This window comes from Centruroides vittatus, unplaced genomic scaffold (genome assembly GCF_030686945.1).
Source record: "Centruroides vittatus isolate TY-2023 unplaced genomic scaffold, ASM3068694v2 contig_891, whole genome shotgun sequence".
In the NCBI taxonomy this organism is placed as follows: Eukaryota; Metazoa; Arthropoda; class Arachnida; order Scorpiones; family Buthidae; genus Centruroides; species Centruroides vittatus.
The window spans coordinates 34,988-57,708 of record NW_027122582.1 but is presented as its reverse complement, the minus strand read 5'-3'; the positions used below and the strand labels follow the sequence as shown (position 1 = coordinate 57,708).

At 27.0% G+C, this 22,721-nt stretch overlaps 1 protein-coding gene across 1 annotated transcript in view; it reads right to left on the bottom strand.

Annotated features, from left to right (window-relative positions):
• Positions 1 to 21,877, bottom strand: part of LOC136983908 (flotillin-2-like) — a 42,132-nt gene extending 20,255 nt beyond the window's left edge. The window contains exons 1-3 of the mRNA XM_067280798.1: positions 21,499 to 21,877; positions 16,455 to 16,536; positions 10,997 to 11,211 (exon numbers count right to left, since the gene is read on the bottom strand). Coding sequence (XP_067136899.1) covers positions 10,997 to 11,211; positions 16,455 to 16,536; positions 21,499 to 21,547 — 346 coding nt within the window. The 5' untranslated portion in view covers positions 21,548 to 21,877. The remainder of the gene's footprint in view (positions 1 to 10,996; positions 11,212 to 16,454; positions 16,537 to 21,498) is intronic.
• Positions 21,878 to 22,721: the final 844 nt, after the last annotated feature.

The following is a 22,721-nucleotide window of genomic DNA, read 5'->3' as shown; positions in this document are numbered from 1 at the left end:
ACATATCTAAAGAGATTTTTGTTCATATTTATTAAATGGTATCTTAAACTTTATCATAAATCGATAGGAATTTTGTTATGATGTTCTTATTTCATAAATTTGAATCACACTTTGAATACTGATCAATGCATTTAATGGATTTTAACAAGAGAAACTACAGTAGCAATAATATTTTATAGTGTTGCTTTTCAACGAGCATCCTGTCGCGGACGCCATTGTGAAAGATTATGAGGTAAACACGTAATAATAAACCAAGAAATAATGAACAAGTCGCTTTATTAACTGAAACAATTAACAGTGAACAGAATGCCTGTCACAGAAACAATGTTACACAGGTCGTTTTTACCGCGTCTCTTCTCGTTCAGACTTTCAAGGAATTTGACAATTATATACAATTCCGATTAAACAAAAATTACAATTAAACTTAAAACTAATAGTATTACTACTTAAAAACTAAAAAGGGAAAAGAAGGATAGAGGATGAAGATAGTCTACTGGTAGTTTAGATTTGTGGGTCCTGATACTAAGGTAATGTCGACAATGGTCGCCTTGCAGATGGTGAATCTCCAATCCGTCAGCATCCAGAAAAATAAAAAACAGTCACTCATAAAAAGGTGCTGGGGCAAATCATTGGACCTTTGCGGAAGAGCTGGTTCAATTATTTTCGAGTCCTTGTCCCCACATGGTCTGTACTGGCCCTCTCTCTCTTTCGTCCTAAGCCTCATACCTTGTCTCTGGGTCACTTTCGCCAGACTTCTCTCCTTGGTGTCGAACCTAAAAGTGTCCATAATTCTTACCCTTATGACTCATGGTTGATTTGGGCAGGACCCCCTGTCTCTTTTGTTAAAACCACCAATCAGGACCCACGAAAAATGCCATTCCTGTCAGGTGACGGGAAGGGTTAAAAGCAGAAGGGAGAAGAATTAAGGAAAGAAGACAGAGTTCTAATTCTATATACAGTATTTACACACAACAAAATGGTGGACAGCCACAACAGCATCTGTAAGAAGACATTAAAGTCAAAATAAATATCAGTAAATAAAATAAAGTTTTGATATTTTGAGAAATGTATTTTCTTTCCTTCATGGTTGATAAAGATATCTTAATTGTATTAAAAAAGATTTCATAAATTCTTTACAGAAATACTTTCCACTGGATTGTGATAAACATTTTTTGAAAACTAGTCTGTTCAAAAATATTTTATCTTCATTTATATTATCATACATCTTAAAAAATTATACTGTACTATCCGTACAAGCTATTCCATATCACCAGTTAATTTTTTTTTTTGAAAGGTAATTAATGTAAGAAATTCTCTTTGGAGGGTGTGTCTGCAAGAACTGATGAAACTGTTACATAATCAACAGATTTTATTTTAATGTTACATCATTATTTAAATTTATTATGATACTTTTCTATATTTTAATGTTCTCTTTTATCATCTTTTTCTTTATATAATTTATTAAATACATTTTTTTACATATCCATCTGCATATGTTAGGATGAATTAATATCTTAGAAACAGAATGTTATGCAAGAAAAATGTAATTTTAGAATTGTTACATTTTAAAAACATTTATACATTTTAAATAATATATATAAATTTTAACTGTATAAATGTATATATCTAGTTTTTAAATTGTTTTATTATTTTATTATATAATTTTATTTTTAAATAGTATTAATATATATATATATAAGTTATAATGCCAATATCCATAGTTGGTATGGGTATTATTAGCATTAAAAAATATACAATAAAATTAATATTTTTTTAAAATAGTATGCAAATAGTTTACAGTATATTATAATGAAAACAAATAATATTTGGACTAACAAAGACTTTATACTAATACTGAAGACTGTAATAATTGTATATCCACATAAAGTTACAATTTCAAAAGCCTAGATTCTTTAAAGATAGTGGTTATTTCTGGAAGTGGCATAGAGCAAAACCATTGTTGAAAAAATGTGTATAAGTATTTTCTCCATGTCACACAAATAAAATAATAGCTGCATATGAAATTAGTTATTTCAAATCTCCTTGATGTAAAAATCTCTTAACTAAGAAAATAAGAAAAACCTGTAAACTTAAAATAAATTGTGGACAGATAAAATAATACCTCAGCGATCTACTTGTATAATTAAACAGTGCTAATTTATTCTTTGAAACTACTTTAATGTTAATTGAGATAATAAAATATAATTTGTATAAAAAAAGTAACTTATAATTATATTATTACATAAAAATAGAAATTAATATAATTGAAAATTAAATTTTAAATAATGTTATTTAAATTGCATAACAATTCTTTAATACAGTAAAAAAAACTAAATTGAATTCTTAAAAGTTAATTCTGAGCAACTCCTCTAATATAATTTTTCATCTATAATACATTTTAAGTGATACAATGCCAAATAAACAATGTAATAGTAGTTTTAGTAGTAGTAAAAAGTAGTTTAAAAGTAAAATAAGAATATCATTTCCATTCATTTGCACTTTATTTTAATTCAGACACAAAAATTTGTTAATATCATATGAAATAAATTTCTTATTTTTGTAAAATACAAGTACTAAAAAAGAAGTATTTGATAAACATGTAATTTACATTTTATTTTCCTGGCAGTTATATATAACAGAGGGAAAGTATGGCAATCGGTCAAAAAAATGACCCCAGATTTTTACATTTTTTTGGACTGAGGACGTTGTAACATCAAGAAATGCAAAAAAATTTGGGGATAATTTCTGTATGTATGGATGTTAGTGTGTGTGTGTTGCACATGTGTGTGCATGCACAAGGCACGATTTTGTTCACCCTCTTTGAAGCTTAATAACTTCTGTGCTTTTTGTCAAAGTTTTTTAAAATTTTGCAGGAAGTTTGTTTATTAGGGGATTGATGCTATTAAATTTTGGTGATTAAAGATTGTGGAGTGGGGAGATAAAGGATGTTGTGTGTATCTTCTGTAGGGTCAAACTTAATGACGATTTTACTTGTTACAGTAAGTGATCGGTTAATAAACAGGACTGTGAACAAATTGGACAACAAACAAATGACAGATAAAAGACAAGAAGCAATGTTGTGTTTAAGATTTGTAAAACTATATTTTAATGGCATCTATACAAGATTTATGGAATGAGACTTTTACAGTTATATACATAATCTTTTTTGCGCTAGTTAATTTCTGTTCTACGAATTTTTGTAAGTATTTTTCTGAACTTTTTATTTAAAAAAACTGAATATTATGATGCCTAAAAAAAAGTGGAGTGTCAAGAACTGTGTTCGTTATAGAAACTAAGCAGGAGTTATCCTGCTTAGTTTCTATAATGAACACAGTTAGAGAGTGGGCAGATGTCTGATATTGTAAGCAGATAACTTCAACACATCTACAGTAGATACAATCTTAGCTAAGAAAGTATATAATTTTTATTTATTTTTTGGGGTCTCCAGAACGAATTAATCAAATTCCCACAAAAATCTATGGTAAATCGATAATCGGTTAAACAATTCAGACAGCAAACATGGTCTTGGAACTGATTATATTCATTAATTGATCACCCACTATATTAGCATTTACAATTTTTTTATAAATCCCATCCCTATCCTCAAAATTAAAATTTTTGCCATTTTATAATAGTTAAAAATATAAAATATTTTAAAAATAAAATATCATAACAGATGGTGCCACTAAATGTTGCTGGGAAAGTTAAGCAACTCATTGCTGGATTCTTTTTATTATTATATATTTCAGTTATTAAAAATTTAAGGAGAGATTCATTCAATGAATATAAAATTTCTTATTTTCATGCAGATTTTTGCAATTGTCAAATGAAACTTAAAACAATAAAGATTTTCCTCCTAAAAACATGACTAATAATCATATATGAATAAGTTTAAAAAGTTATGTAATATTCATTTAATAATTTAATAACTAGTAACTTACATCATTCAATCATTTCAATATAAAGCATTTAAGATAGTTTCATATTATTGTATTCAGATTAAATAATTAAAAATAAGAAAGTTAACTATATTTGACATGCTTCTATTAAATCCATATTTTCATTATATACACTATAGAAAACTATAATGCATATATATGCAAACTCTGTTAGTCAAGATTATATCTTTTACAAATTACATGCATTTGAAAAAATAATAAAATTCTTTAAAATTACCTTTGAATAAAGTTTTATTCAAAATCTAACTGTTGAAAATAAAAGATGAAGCTAACAGCAATATTAAAAACAAACTGCCACAAAATATTCTGACTTCAATATACTCAATATTTACCATCATTTGCCTAATATTAATCACCCATCTCTCTGAAATATGTGCATTGAACATTTGAAACTAGAAAACTTTACTTGATATGAAGAAAATTAACAATGAATGAAATATACAGCTGCACAGAAATCTATAGATATATTTGTTAAATATATAAATACATTTTTCCATAAATTCCAAGGATTTATATATTTAAGAATTTCTTTTTTATATTACTAAGTAATAAATGCATCTTTAATTTAAGGCTTCTTAAATAATGTTTTTCTCTTGTTTATTCCTCCATATCAAAGCCAATTATCCATTTCTGAATGTTATATGTCTACATATTTCACGTAATGCTAATATTAGACACAGGGTTCTTAAAAATAACTTCCTCAACTCAGAGGGCTCTAGACTATGTTCTATAAAAAATAAAATAAAATAAAAAAACTTTTTGTACAAAAATAATCACCAATAGGTGGTAGTGCTATGCAAATCACAGTTATAAATGTTTAATATGTCCTTCCATTGTTTTCAACAATTTTCTCCATTTGCAGAAGCATATTTTCCACTACTGAACACAATGAGTTTGCTTTAATCACAAAGAACATGCTGACAAATGCTGTCTTTTAAATCTGATACAGATGCACATCTTGCATGAGAGATGTGATCCTTCAAGAAACTCCATAACCAGAAGTCAAATGGAGTGAGATCAGATGAGCACAGAAGTCAAGCTCTTGGAAAGTAACAGCTTATCACCCGTTCATCTGTGAAAGTCCACTTTAACATGTATTGAAAACAGTGAGTGATGTGGAGTGGTGCACCATCTTGCATGATTATGATATTCTGTAGGCACCCATATTTTGTTGAAGCTCTGGGATTGCAAAAGTTGTCAACATGTTCTATGGTGACAGAACAGATTTGGACCCCAGTTGTAAAGCTCCATCACCACCTATTGGTGATTTTTTTATTCAAGAAACTTTCAGTTAATAAATTGTGAGCACATCATCTGAAATACCTGTTGTCCAAATGTTTCATTTCAAGTGGTAGAATATGCTCCAGAGCTCTCTGAGTTGGAGAAATTATTTTTTAACAATCTTGTATTACTGATATAATAAAATTATGTTAATTGCAATTTATTTACAGAGTGTAATCGATATATTGTAAAGTGCATTGAATGAATATAAAGATCATTTATATACTCTATATGTTTGGGTGGAAAAAAATTATTGCATTTATAACAACATAATATCTGATTTAAATGCTAAATGGCTGCTCCATATCTAATTTCCAAATTTTTGCACAAACTTGCTAAAACGTATTTATTATTAAATAAATTATGTAACTTGCCACAAACTCATAATCCCACTGTTGCCTGTGTATGCATCAGTCTTCCCAAAGTTAAAAATCATATAATACATTTTGATCATATCCTTTTTTATAAATATTTTAATGGTTTATTAAGCCCTCACTGGTTTTATCTAAAAATAACCAGTCAACCTACCTGTGATTCTTCTTGTATATTCACCCCATCTGCATTTAACAATATCACACAGATCTCAATTATTATGCCTTTGTGTCCTTTATCATAGCTTAAAATTTATCTTTGTATACTAGTACATTTATCAATTAACAGGACTTATTATACTGGAAAATTATGGATGCAGATATTTAGTCTTACAGATCAGAAATAATATTTTTTATTTAGTTCACCTGAACACATACACTTTAAGCTTGTGTTTCGGACTTGTTTGTCCCTCCTCAGCAGGCATTCAAAAAGCACTTTCTACAATCAACAATTAAAATGTTTTTTTGTTACAATTATAATTAAAAATCAAAATAAACACATTTATTCCCCGACAATAAAATAATAAAATTCTTACAGTTTCTGTATTTCCAAACGTCTTTAAAGATTCAAATATACTTGTAATTCATATTAACTGTATAATTCGAAACGTATACCTATTTTTTATACATTATAATTAATCATAATTAAAATTTCATCTAAAATTTCTACATTGACTACTTACATTCTGGATTATTCTTTTTTACTTAAACTATATTTACAATTCATTTCAAATCTCTCCTTTTATGCTTTCACTTCCCTCCCCCTTCTATAATGCTTCTCCAGGATTGGTGGATTTTCCTTCTGGTATTGTTATTTATTCTTTCTGTTTGTCTGATTATATTTATACGTTCATATAACTGACGTTTATAATTATTTTCTTCTTTTTTCCTTATTTTAACAGTATTTAAATCAATTTCACAACCTTTCTTATTGCTATGTTCAGCCACTGCTAAATTTGCATATTTTCCTTTTATTGCTCTAATATGCTTGCTTAATCTAATTTTTAATTTTCTTTTTGTTCCTCCAATGTATGTTTTCTTTGGGTTACAATTGCAATTAAATGAATATACAACACCTTTTTCCTCTGTTATATCATAATTTTCTTCTTTTCTATAACACAAATATTTTTTAGTTGAATTTATTTTTTCAGGTATTAAATTAATTCTACTTTTTACAACTTTCTTAATTCTTTCAAATAATTTTGGTACATACCGTAATTTAACATATTTTTTCTCTTTGTCCATTGATTTTGATTGATTGTCATTACGTAATTTTTCATTCCATTTATTTAGTAAACATTTTGGGTAGTCGTTTAAAATAAACATTTTAATTATTTCTTCCTCCTCTTGTTTTTGTGTTTCTATTTCACTTGTTCTTTGTCTTATTTTATTCATATACATTTTAAATATATTATATTTCATACTAACAGGTATAACAGATTTATAATCAATTACTTTGAGTATTTGTATAGGTTTAACATATTTCTTATAAACTAATCTATCATTTTTTCTTTCTATAGTTACATCTAAGTAATTTAAACTGTTCTGTTTTTCTTTTTCTAATTCAAATTTAATATTCTTTTGATCTTATTAGCCATATTTATGATTATATTCTCATTTGTTTTCCTTTTATCAAAAATTATTATACAATCATCCACATACCTGCTATAAAATTCAATACCTTCTATATTTTTAATCTTTTCATCTATTTGCATCATTGATATTTTGGCCAATTTTGGACCTATACATGTGCCCATAGGTATTCCTTCTGTTTGGGTGTAGAATTTCTTATCAAACTGAAAATAGTTATTTTTAATTACTATTAAACATAATTTAATTATCCAATTTGGTGTTTTGATTTTTATTAACGAATTTTCTATGTCTTCTATTGTAATGCTAGGATACATATTGACAACATCTAGTGATATTAAATTCAAATTTTCGTTTATAGTTATATTTTTTAATTCATCCACATTTTTTATACTGTACTTAGATACTTCTAATAAATTTAATTTATCCTTTAAATATTTTTCTAAATTATAATATATGTAATTTTTTACGTCTATTAGAGGTCTATATTTAATAGGATTTTTGTGTGTCTTTACCCTTATGTTAAATTTCAGTGTTCTGTTGTCTTCTCTTTTTATGTATTTGATGTCTTCTTCTGTTATATGTTGTTGTATTTTTAAATTCTTTAGTTCCTTGTCTAAAGTTTATATTAGATCATTCACTGGATCTTTGTTGAGTTGTTCATAACTTCCTTCTTGGATTAATTCTTTGATGACTTCGATTTTCTTGTCTTTTTCCATTATTATTATTTGTTTGGTTTTATTCCCTTGAAGTATTTCCAAATTATTATTTATTAGGATAATTTTCCAGTATAATTTTCCAGTATAATAAGTCCTGTTAATTGATAAATGTACTAGTATACAAAGATAAATTTTAATCACACAGATCTATTTTTTATCATACCACTAGAAGTATAAAACCAATAGAACAGTTATTGCATGAAAGTCTCATCCGTTTTAAAAGAAAATGTCCAAAATATTTTATATCAGTGATGTATTTAAATTTTATTTTATTTCCTTTGATTTTAGGTCTTTTAGTATGTAAGATCATAATTTTTTTATCCTTTTATTATAATACTATATGTAATATTTGTTTGATCTTTACAATAGCTGATCTTCTTTATATATATGTTATATATATGTTTGCATTTATGTTTTTTAATTTTATTGTCTTCACTATATATTTTTTTTTATAAATTTTTAAAATTTTTCATACATTAATGCTTTAACATATACTGCATTATTTCATAAATCATGTTTTTTATTCTTTGTTACTTTTTAGTTTTAACTGCAATTCACTGTTGGGGCTTTTGATAACTAAAGGGTGGATATCTTTTATCAGCTGACAGTTCCTAATTATGTATAAAATAAAGAAAATTTTAAACTATTTTTTAATGCATTTTTTTAGTCTATAATATTATATTTGTTCACTAACACAAATATTACAGATTTAGTGCATGCTTTAAATGTATTATATTTTATCAAATTACTGTTTCATTGATATAGAAATAAATAATCTTTCAATTATTAACATTTCTAAAAATAAGAACAACATTTTAGAGTTGAGTTGTAATTATTTTTTTAAAAATAAGTGTGTATAATTAAACTTATATTATACATAATTTTTGATTGTTAATGTATTGTCGTTTGTTATCCATTATTATTAATTATTATTGTTATTAATCAAAAAGAAAAAAACTATTGAAAAATTTTTCTGATAAACAATATAAATTATTTTTAAAAATATCTTTTCAATTGTTTTTCGATATTTTAATTTAATGTAAGTTGCTTTTATCAATTTCTTACCTTAATATAATATTGCACAACTATATAATTTTTTTAATGAAGAAATAATATGAAAGTAACATTCCTTGTATCTCTAAATTTTTAAAACAGAAGTATATTACTGCATTTCTCTATAACAATCAATCTTAATATATATAAAGCTACAACATACCAAGTAATTGTAACTAAAGTATCTCTATTCAACACTAGAGAGATATTTGACAACATAAATGCAAATCTGGTATGGTAGCATTTTAGAACAAGTAGAAGACATTTCTAAAAAAACATTAATACTAAAACTTACAACTATGACATTTTTGGCACTAAAAACAACAAATACTTCATTTATATAAGATGCTCATACTAAATAGTGATATTAGTAATGCAGGAAATACTACTCAATGTGAAGAGGCACTCCATTATGCATGAGTGGTTTCAAGGTGTTATTGTTGTTGCAGTTGGGATACAACAAGTGTTTAGCATCTCTTGGTATGTCTGAGTCATAACAGAGCATGTCACAAGCCTGTTGGGACTAGCTTCTTCAAAGAAGAATGGTCCAAGGATAAATGTGACTGAATTCACATTAGACTGTAACTTTAGGCAAGTGCAGTGGAAGCTGCTGGAAAACACAAGTTTTCTGTGGCCCAAATGCAACAGTTATAGACCTTTACTATTTGTCTGAAGTAAAAATATGCCTCCTCATGATCTTTCATGGCCCTAATACATCCATTTACATTCTGACTAGGATGATCAATGCAAAGGTCAGTCAGGTTTCCATGTCAGCAGCAACTATGAGTTGTGGCAGACCTCATATAAATAACATTACCCCAATGTTCTTAGTATCTACCACACTGCCATGACTCAGCACGTGCACTACTGGAGCCTGCAACATTATTCGTTAACTGTTCAACAATAACTGTGGTAACATTTTCAATAACTTTTGAAGTGATAGGTCTATCCCCTCAACCAGTTTAAATTCCCAAAATTTCATTTTCCTCAAATTGAGTGATCATTTTCCTGAGAACATGTGGAATCAATGGTCCTTAGCATAAACTACAGTGTCAAATTCCTGAAGTGCAACTATGGCATTGTCATTATTTTCATAAAACAGCTTCATGAGAAATGTACATTCTGGAACCAAATATTGCTGTTGTTTCATAAAACAGCTTGACAAGAAATGTATATTTCAGCAAAGTTCTTATCAGCCATTGTAGCTGATAAGAATGCAATTCAACAGTTCAGACCACTTTTATACCCAGAGCTTTTCTGCAACAAGTGTACTTATGCAGAGGAAACTGCTTTTTTTTTTATTGCTTGCAATGCCAAAAAATGTCAGTGATGAATTTTGATACTAATTTTTTTCTTTTACAGAAATGTTTTCCACCTGTCTTGAAATGTCACCATATCAGATTTGGACTGCTAAATTTCTTTCTAGACATTGCTAAATAAAAGTACTTTATGTGTAAATACTGAAAGATTGATTAAACTATATATTTTAAAAAGGTGTGCATCTATTTGTATTTATATATGTCTTTTTAAAAGTACTTTAATTAAGATCATACAGTATACAGTAGAGGCTAATATAAATACTTTATTTGAATATTTTTGATAAATGTAAATTATGAAATTTATAAGATAAACTTATGACTGTTTATATAAATTTTCACACAAATTAGAAAAAATATTTTGATTTTGTAAAATAGTTAAATATTTGACAAATAACATATTTCTTACATTATGAAGGTAAATTGTTTTAACAACATAAAATTATTAAAATATTTTGACTTGTAAAAAGATTGTTTATTAATTTCATTAAAATATGAAAATTTATTACATAATACATAAACTGTTGTAAAGCATAATTTAATAAATTATCTTAAGTATCTTAAAGCAGATTTTATGGTATTATCATCTTTAGGTATATTTTTATTTATACTTTTCATGTTTTTAGAAGCTCCATTCAAATATTTGAACTGAATTTTAAGAATTTAAACAACATTAAGTACCAATTATCTTGAATATAGTCACTTACCAACAATTGATCTTAAATGTCCTTCTAAAGTTTGAAGAATGACAGATTTAATATGATCAACTTCCTTGCCCAAGAACTGTTCAGCAGCAGTTGCAAGAAACTCTTTTTCAGTCATTACTTTACATTGGGCTACTCCGGTCACTGTCAAGGGAACACCTTGTGCAGTTTCAACATGCTCACAGAGAGGATTTAATGTCATTACTTCCAGTGGTAATCTATCAGTTCAAAATATTCACAGTGAGTATACTAAAATTAATCATATATAAAATCTATTAATACTATGAGTAAAATGCAACTATAAAAATCTATAAATAATATATAAAATAACTAGAGTGAGTAGATAGTGGAATAACTAGATAAATATCTTAAACAATAATTCAAATAAAATGTTATATAATTAATAAAACAATAAGTAATTCTAATTATTAAAACTGTTTTCTAAATTAATATTATTGTATTATTTATAATATATATTTAATGAAGAAAACAAAAAAATATGAATTTGGTAAATAGCAGGATTCTGATCAATAACTTATATTAGTTATGTAATATATTTAACTTAATCAAATTTATTTTATAAATACAACCTTTTAATACTTTCATGTACTTTGATTTATTTATGTAATAAAGTCTGTAAGAAAAAAAAAGCTTAATTGTTTTTTAAAAATACTAAAATTAAAGATAATTTATTAATGTATTATTTTTTAGGTTAAAAAAATTTTATTTTCATTTCATATATAAAAACTTGAAAAGTGAAATTTATGTGATGAATACAAAAATAAATAAAGAAATAAAAATGGTATATATAAAAAAATTACAGTTAAAAAATATATAAAGATTTTTTTTGTTAAATATATGTATTAAATTTAAAAATACTTAATGAAAATGACTAAAACAAAACTTAAGTAGGCCTATATATATACATTCACACACATTTCTTATAACTACTGTACTTTTGTAGTAAATCAACTTTTCACATTAAGAGTATAAGAGTCATTCCAAACACATTTAACTCCAAAAAGAAAAAACTAAATAGTTTTTCCAGTAGAGAAGGAGGTTGAATAAAATAGTTTTGTTTCTTTAACTGAAAGTCATTTTCTATTTTTTGCTATAAAAGCAATTTTCCGACAATAAAAATGAAATTTTTAAAAAGCAATTTCTATATATTTTACTAGATATATACCAGAACAGTTCCAAAGCAAATTATACACTGGTAAAAGGATAGCCAATTTTTTTCTACAATAGAGTTTTTGCTTTGATATTTCTTTTCTGAGTAGGGAAATGTTTAAAAATAGAATCAGAACCTTCAGCTTCAGAAATATTTATTCCTTCCTAAATAACCTATTACTCTCATTTTCTGTATAAAAAATACATTTATACATTGTAAAATTTAAAAATGTTATATATTTAAACTTTTAATTTAAACATTTTTTAAATGCTTTTTTTTGCAATATTTTATTTTAATAATGAAAGAAATATCTATACAATTTAAAAAAAAAAAAAAAAGATAAATTGGTGCATAGTTATATATAAATCAGTCAAATGATTTTCTGAAATATGACATTTTACTGTAATATATATTCAATTTTCCAGTCTAAAAGCAATCAATAAAATAAAAAAAAATATCAATTTTTATCATCATTTTGAATTTATCAATATATCAGTGGCGTGCCGTCATTGGAAGCGGTGGAAGCGCCGCGTCCACCTACCAATGACCTCCCCTTGTAGTTTCTAAAATATAAATTTTCATATTTTAACGTACTTTGAATTAATTAAAATTCATATTTTATTATAACTGCATTATGTATCTTATTACAAATTTCTATACTATGCATGTGGAAAAAACACGATAAGATTGCTATTGTACATTCGAATATCAGTGGCGGGAATGGAAGCCCTTACGAGACAGCTTCCACGGCGAGAATAACTGAAGGTGTAAAGCAGCCAGAGCACATTGGCGCATGCGCTTTACAGAGCACCAACCTCACCCGGTTTAGCTGGTGGAAGCTACACACGTGTAACGCTTCCAACGATTCTATCCCTTGGCCACTGGGTAGGAGCTATCTGATTAAGTGAGTTGTTTTAAGATTTAAAAAGTAAAGAGTATTCAATGTTATTTTTATGTACGTTTCTTTGCAAAGTTGTATATAATTATAATTTTCTTTTAATTATACTGTAATTATATTGACAGATTTTCAGACATAAAATCTTTAGAATTTTTATCACTTTTAGATATTGTTAATTTTAATATTATGAAAAACAATTTTTTCAAGCTTGTTTTAATTCTATAAATTAAGTAAATTTTATGGGAAATTTTTTGATTTATCTAAATTACGTAGCGAATCGCAGTATTTATATTCGTTTCCAGACTATATTGACAAGTAACTCTTAAACATAAAACGTATTATAATTAATGTTGATCCGAATAAAGACGTGCTAAAAGAATTATATGATTTAGTATCATTAATAATTACGGAACCATCTACCGGTGGGTCTGTTGAGCGCAGTTTTTCGATTACGAAGCAAATTCGTACATTGGCCAGGAACACTCGGTCGGAGGAAAAATTGTAGTCGCTGGCGTCGCTTTCGATAGAAAGAGAGCTTTTAAATACGTTGATGGAATCGACGACCAGCGACTTTTATGATAAAGTAATTAACGACTTTGCGGAAGAAATCGCCGAATAGAGTTAGTTTACAAAAAATTAAAAAAACAAGTTTTTCTATTATTGTTTGTGTCATATCAATTTGTATTATGCATGTATTATTTGTACTTTAGAAGTAAAAATACATAAATTATTTATTTTTGTCGTTTCCAGTATTTGTTTAAAACTTTTATGGAAACGTGATGTTCCGGACAGGTCTGACCCGTCACGAAAGACGCGAAAAAACGGTTAATTTAGAGAAAAATTTATTATATTAAAAAAACATAGGTAAAAGTCGTTTGTAGTCTGACACCCATTGTTTATATCAATCTGGCGAGGCAAAAACTATAAATCGCGGAAGGAAGTCTTCCTATGATCGGTGGAAGATCGAATTCATCTTCAATTTTGACTTTTCTCCCGTTCCAGGTAAGAGTCTCGTTACATTTAGTAACCAGGGACCGACCACTCGGGAAGCGTGAGTGAGGGAGAATGACCAATCAAATGGACGAAAGAAAGAACGGAGATTGATATAATCCCCGACAATCGAGGACACCTGGCACTCGGTCAACGTTCCGAATAACCGAAACGCCGTGTGTCAACGCGCAAAAGAAAAAAAAAAAAAAAAAAAAACAGTTTCTCATCTATTGTGCCAATCTGAAACCCGTGCCACTTTGGACTTAGACCATGTCCCCGACGCCAACGGAGGAAGTCTCCCCGTGCCCTACAGACTTGTTAACGCCACTGACTCGGGGCCACCTTCGATCGACCATCGAAGAACCACATCGACGCCCAGGATGCCGAACGGCCGATTGTCCTAAAGCAAACTATTTTGTACATAGTATATGTTTATTTTATGTTTCTTTTTTGTCGGTTTTTGTCAGGTACTGTACGTCTCTTCCGCCACCACGCACATACGAATGGACCCTAGGCCATCACTGACGCGCAATTAACTGATTACCCCTGGAAGTCGGCTTCTTACAGAAACACAGCTTCCCTATCATCAAATGTCGCGGCACGCCACTGCAATATATAGATAGCTAGATAGATTATTTTATGCTGATTAATAGAAATATCTATTCATCAGATGCATAAAATATACATTTATATATCATTTTCTTTTACTCATTACTCTTTTCACCACACATTTAAGCATGCAATTTTATATTTATTTTAATATATACATATATTTTAGATGCATTTTAAACATTTAATAACTCTAAAATTATCATCCAAATAATAAGAACTACATAAGTAACTGAACTTCTGTATATTAACAGTTGTTCATAAAATCTCACTAACCTCAAAAATTAGTCCAGAAGTTGTCAAAATTATCACTTTTCTGAAAAATTAACAATTTTGACAACTGCTAGATAATTTCTGAGGTTAGTGAGAATTTAAGAACTTCCATATTTGAGCACGATGATGCAATGCAAAACGTTAAAAATTCTTAATCTAAGAAGTCAACATTTATAAATCTCCATTTCTACGAATGTTTTCAGAAATACAGTTATTGAAAAATGTAAATATCTATAATCAGTTTCTTTCTTTCAATCTTACACAAAATCATGTAACCATCACTTTCTAGATCATTATCAAAATAATATAAATTACAAAATTAACCTCTTTTATAAAAATAAAAGAGGTCAAAGTTTAATTTATTTAATATTTTCTAGATGACAAATTTTATAACTTCAGAATATAAATTTAATTATACACCACCATTTAGTTGTTAAGCATTTTGTTCAGTGTTCCAATTTAAACTTATTTGGCTAATTAAACTGTTTAACATTAGATTTTTATTTTTTTTTTGTGCTAAAAAAATAAAAATCTAATGTTGGTGGTGCAATAAAAAACACTTAAAAATTCATAATCTAGAAAAAAAAAAAAAAAAAAAAGTTCAAGCCGCCATAAATTCATATTTACAAAAATTTTTTCTAGAAAAAAAACACATGAATTTCTATAATCAATTTCCTTCTTACATTCGATTATTTTCTACAAAATTCAACAGTGCTTTATAAATTAGTTTCCGCCCATACGAATGACTGGATCGAAGTTAAAATCGTTCATAAAAACATGAAAGAATGGCTCAAAACACGTTATAAATTGATCGGAAAGAGGATAGAAAAATTCAATAAAATTTTTTGTAATCTCGTAAGTATTTGACATATTCGTGACTGATCACATTTTCTTTCTTTTCTTTTGTGATTTTTTATATGCAATACAGATACTAATTTAAAATTTCGATCAAACCACCTATGTAAATCCACAATTCTAAATGAAATTATTAAATATTTATATATAATAAATATTTATTTCCATCGAACTAATTATTTTAAATCAATTTCAATAAAGCATTTTATTATTATTATTTTAAAATATAATTCATAAATCATTTAAAATGACAATTGGGTAAATGATATTTCAAAGATGTTCAGTTTTCTATTATAAAAATTGGAGAAATGCCAACTATTTTCATTCTACGGAGTTTTTGGAAGAGGAAAAAGTTGATATTTGTTAAGCTGAATTACATATATCACACTGAAAAATGATCATTTGAAGTCACACATCTGAGACAATTCAATAATTTCCCACAATTAACATTTATTTACAAATACCATCGATTTTATTCAAATGTCCGTTTGTCGGTTAGGGAGACAATCGTGCCACATGCTAGCAACTGTCAGAACAGCTATAAAGTAACTAATCATGTATACGAGGTTATTAAATTGAATAAAACATTTGAGTATCATATAATGAGACGTTATTTATTCTAGAATTATTATAAAATCAATTTCCGAACGGGTATAACAAATTACCTTTGTACGTCGGTGACTAACCACCAAGCCCATGACCATCCTCCTACCACCATTCGTTTCTCTAAGCCACCACAACAGCCTCCTAGAATATTAATAGACACATAGAATACATAATTAAACAAACGTACAAGGTATCAATTCAATAAATGCATAAATTTAATATGAACGGTTTTATGTTTAAATATTAATCAAAAGTAAATTTACATCCAAATAAACATGAATTAACGTATTTAATGCTACAGCTATAAATGCCATTATGACGACGATATTCGGTCGTTGTCCCGTTCTAGTAATCAATATTTTGGTAAATAGCATTTGACAGAATTTATAGGACCAATGCTATCTGTAAATTACTAATTACAAGCCCAAAACACGAGTTATTTGATATGTATGATACGCTCCTTAATAGGCTATTAAATGTATATTTGATACGATACGATATTAACACGTTTAATATGCTCTTTCAAATCATAAGGCCAAATTATAATTTAAAGGAGCATATCATACATAAACCCTGAAAAATTGATATTTTTATTAATCCTACATCTAACATAAAATATAGAACAATAAATTCAAGTATTTCCGGAGATCTCTTTTTAAAACTGAACTTTCATGTTAAAAACTTTGAACAGTTTCCAAATGTCTTTAATGAGGTTAAAGTGCATAAATGCCAGGAAAAAAAGAATTTATACTAAACATATTTTTAATTTTCTAGGCTAATAATTCATGTATTATTTGTCACGGAAACTATTCAAGAGTTAAATAAGTTAATTTAAAGATCTAACAACGGAATGACGTTTCAATTTACTCGTTAGTTACTTGTAATTAACGACAATACTCGAGTAGGAACACTTTTTTTAATTGACATTGAGTAATCAACTTAATACATTTGAACTTTTATAATTAGTCGACATTTTAATCTGAAAAAAAAATTGCTTTTTTAAAACAAAAATTTCAAATATAATAGCATAAAAACTTAGAAAAATAAAATTAAAAGTAATCAATTAGTGAAAATAAGTTACAAAATTTGACCACTCATCATTCTTCATTAATTTTAAATTAATCTAATTAGAATTTTATTGTTTATAAAATTGTATATAATTATTTAAGATTTTTAAAAATTAAATATATTATTCCAAGCTTAAAATTAACGATAAATGTTGGGAAATTTCATTAATTTGACGATTTCGCTATATTCACAGATAACTAATTTTATTCCTGTTTTGAAAACATGACGATTATTGGTCTGTAATTACTTTATTAGCAATTTCCGTTTACTTACTCAAGCGGAACGGATTTCAACTACTTTCCTTTTACAGTATTATTTCCTAGCCAGGAGCATTCAAGTATTACGAAGCAATTTCCATCATTTTTGATTTCACCTTCCCCACGTAAGCAATCGAAAGTACTGTGTTGATCCTCTAAATTATATAAAATTACGTTCATTTATATATTTTTAAAGCTTATTACAATAAGAGATGCCCCAGATTTCCTTATGACAATTTAGTGCAATAAAGACAAATATTTAAAATTTTGGTAAAAATAAGAAACAAAAATAAATCATCATCAAATAGAAAAGAAGGATATTTTTTAGTTAAATAATTTTTAACGCACGAAAAAGATGAATATTTATAAAGGTTTTTTTTTATTGGTCTTTTTTCCTCTTAAATCTCAATAAATCAGAGTTTAGGCTTCTTTCAATTCGAACCAGAAAAACCATTTAATGCAGTTCATCAATAATTTTGGGTGTCAAATGAAAGAATTTGTTCTGTACGCTTGATTTACTTTATGGATTCATCATCATTGTAATCTTCGAAAATTTTTTTTATCATCATCAGATCAAAAATGCATTACGTAAAGCACCTCTTCAAATAAGTAATCGTATGATTTTTTCCGCCTCTTGCCCTCTTAAATAGTTACTAAACTGAAACTTTCCTTATCTAGATATTCACAAAGGAGTGTAAATATAAAAGAATGGAGTTATATATTTAAACTGATCATTTATGATGATTTTAAGAAGAATGGTTAAAATCGGTTTGAAACTACTGCTGTTCTTATCTTTAAAAAGATCATCTCGGTTAACTTTTGGATCACATTATATAATTAAAATTAAAATAAATAAATATTCATTATCTTAATAAGTTTTACAGATTAATGTTAATAACATCAAACTATTAATGAGACATTTTTTAGCTTCAAAGTCATTTAATCGCATTTTAAACAAAAAATAACATTGTTTAGTTTCATGTCATTTTGTAATTTCATTTTTAAAAAATCTACAAAATGAAAATAATAACGAATTTCGATTTACTAAACGTTAGATAAAACTCGTTTAAAAAAATCTTTTAAACCTTTATATAAATAACAGTTTATATTAAAATGCGTTATATTTATAAGATACAGAGCAGACAAGACTGCAGGAACTCATTACATCTGTAATAAATTAGGAAATAACTGTGAATTGATTGCAATTCGTCTTAATGAAGTCATTTCAAAATTAATAATACTTTTTATACAGATTATTTTGCTTTTATGCAACATTTTAGTTTACAGTTTATCTTGGCTTTAAGTCAATTTTGCTAGCAATGAACGCCCATTATGTATAGTATACAGCATTACTAAAACAAATCGATACGTGGAATTTACATGCTTCTACTGTACTTCGAAATAACATTGTTTACTATAAATAATAAAGCTAGATTTCCGAAAAATTTTATATACTATTTATAAAAAAAAAACTTTGTACGTACATTCTGAAACTGGGTTGCAATATTATTCCCATAAAATTAATAATATATATCTAAGTCTATCACCTTAAATAAAATATTTAAAATCATAATATGAAATTAGTTTTATACGGCTATTGAAGTGTATTTCTTTTCGTGATTAATTCTCAAACTAAGCAATGGTGAACTAATATTATAGTCATTAACATTTTAAACCAATAATACGACTGTAACTTAAATTTCGAGTAGTTCAAATATTTATTAATTTGTAATGGAACATAATTTCGATTTATTTATTGAGTATAACATTAAAAGTAAATCACGAATATTGGAAATTACAAGCAGACATTTTCATGTGTGATGTATAAACTCGCAAACTTCGCAATTTATTACATAAATGTATATATTGATATTATTGCCGGGAATCATAAAATTTAAATTCTGAAATAAATTTTGATTTTATGGTTCTACACAGATGCGTAAGGTAAGTTTATCATCATTAGAATTAAAATGTATACGAGTGTAAGAACTGCATGTTCATAGAAATTATTTTGTAATTTGAAGAAAATATAATTAAAATTATTTTTGATTGGATTAACTATTTTAAAGGAAGAGTGATTTATTATATTTTTATTCAGCGAAGTGTAAGAGAGGTTTCTCCTACTGTATTAAGAATTAAGTAACTTTTATTATAATTTGAATAATTAACTCTTTCGGTTATTGATATTAATAAAATTTTATAATCTGATTTATTGCAAATGATTTAAACCCCGCAAAATAAAAATAAATTGCAGACAAAATGTTTAACCTGTAAGAAAATTAAAAAATAATAATATTTTATTATAAGGAAATGGGTAACTACATCAAATTATTTTTAAAATTTTTAAATTTATATAACAACAGAGAAATTTAAAATCGAATAAATTATATGTAATCATTTTGTACATTTATTTTAAAAATTTAGCTCAACGTTACAATTGGGATCTACATACATTTCATTAATATTTAAATATTTATGGTTATTTAATGAATGATCCTATTGTTTAAATGCATGTTTAATAAACATTCCATATCTACTTTTTTTCATAAATAAAATTCCGTTGAGAGTAAAAAAAAAATCAAATAATTTTATAAAGTATCTAAATTATTTTTGTATCAATTTTTTATTAAAAGTTTTGAAGATTAAAAAAAAACAATTTAATAAAAAATTAAATATTAAGATGTTTTAGATATCAATTTTAGTATTTAGCAAAAAAAAATTAATTTTTAACATGTATATCAGTATAATTATAATGTAATGTATATTTATTTTGCTTAAATAATATAAAATCTCTAAATAATATTTAAAATATTATCTGTAGTAATATAATTTGGTCTTGTTTTCTTATGATATTTAGAAAATTTCCCAGTATTTATAAGGAGTTTTCTAAATTATTACTTTTTGCTTAAAATTAATTAGATAAATGACTGTGAATTATAGTTTACATATAAAAAAAAAACTATTTTAATGAGGCAAGATATTAATTTCATTATTTTAATTAATAACAACTGCAATACTTTGGCTTTCTAATAATATATATATAATTATATTATAAACATTTTATAAATTTATTTTATACTTTAAAAAGTTTAAAAATTGTGTGATATATACAATTGTATTGTTTGTTTTTGGTGTTATATATATATATAACATATATATATATATTAGAAATATTCTGAATGTAAACAACCCAACTTACTACATAGATTAGATGGACATGAGTGATAAAAGAATCTTTGTTAAAACAGTCTGAAGTTCCCTATTAGGAAGAAATGAATGTAATGATCTGCTATAGAACTAATCATGTATAGAAAAAAATAAAAGGGTGGACAAGTGCCAAATAGGCAGAAACAGTGTAAGAGTCAGGGTAACATCTAAATATAAACTATTTTATTTACCTACGAACCAATCAAGCTTGAGTTTTAATTTATCAATTTCATCTATTAACTAGTTTATTGGTCATTTCGAATTTTCGAAAAAGATTTATTAATTTTATTGGCTATTACCAGAATAAGGCGCATACTGATGTAAAAGTAAACAAATTCATTACTCAATTTACTGTTGTAGTATGTTTATACCTTTTTAACACATAAACAACATATTTTCACTCACAAGATAATTACAGATATAAAATGATAGGAAAGTAACCATTTTATATATTTAATTACCATCTATTGATAGAATTGAATGAATTTTGAATAGTTAATGAGAGTTTAATATACAAGAACAAACTTGATTAATATATCATGGGTAATTTAATCAATGAAACAGAACGTACCTGAAACAATTAAGGCTTCGTTTGGCCCGACCGTGTAGATATTTCCCATTTTTTGCGAAAGAGGAAAGATCTTTCTCGTTCTCGACTCGAAAAATAAAATAAAATAAAAAAAGAAAAGAGGGATAAAATTTCAAAATAGAAGCTTGCAGTTAAGCCTAACTTTCAGCATCGCGTTTGTATATAGAAACGAATTTAATCGTGAGAAATAATCGAAAAAGGAACTTTTATAACTTTATCGATAAAATATTTTAACCTTCTTCCATTCTACATATGTTAGTTTGATCACAAACTGATGATATATTTGAGTTGTCCCTCATCCTGACGATCTGTCTCTTGCGGTTACCATAGCAACCATACAAAATGGGCGTTGCTCTATAGAAAAAGGTCGATACCAGGGGGAGACACTTTACTGATTTTATTGTTCGTTCATTTAATTTCTTTTTTTTTATAATGAATTTTAAATTATACCGTATATTAGAATTATCATTATTTATTATAGTAAAATTATTACTAAAGATTTAAAAAATGTGAGATAATTAATTGATGGCTGTATGAAAAAGCGTTACCATCCCGTTGCTTCATTTGTGAGGCTCTGGATAGGTCCGAACCTCACTGAAATTCGCATTAAAATCATTTATTTTTAGGAAAAAATTATTTTTTTTAGAGGGGAAAAAAAATAGAAGTTAGAAATAGTTTTTCTTAAGGAAAACGGCGTGAACTGTTAAACAATGGAACAATGGGGAAACGTAGATCGTCTATCTCCGAGTGGGAATCGAATTAAACTTCGATTTTGACCTCTCCCGCGCCCCGAAAGGTTTCGAATTGTCACCAGGTGACGAGAAGAGACCAATCGGAAAGCGGAATCGGAGGAAAACAGATAAAACCTGAAAATTCAAGGACGCGAGGGCTTCTTCTCCCGAAAGTTCCAAGTGACGGATCTGTTGTTGTGTGTTTGTCTGGTGCCCATCTTCGTCTCCGTCTCCCGACCTCGGATCGACATCTTTCCATCAACGGAAGTCGACCGCATCGTCCTGGAGTCGCGGAGTCGTCGAGGGAACTGGCCATTCGCGACCTAGGGACACTCCTTCAAAATGAGACTATATTCGAAAGGAGAGGAAGACCCAGAGACTGCTGCCGACCTAGAACTTCCAAGATCGCGGAAATCTTGTAAGCTTCTTTCGTGTCAAATAAACGGTTTCTTGTAACCGTAGAGTCTGTCTCAG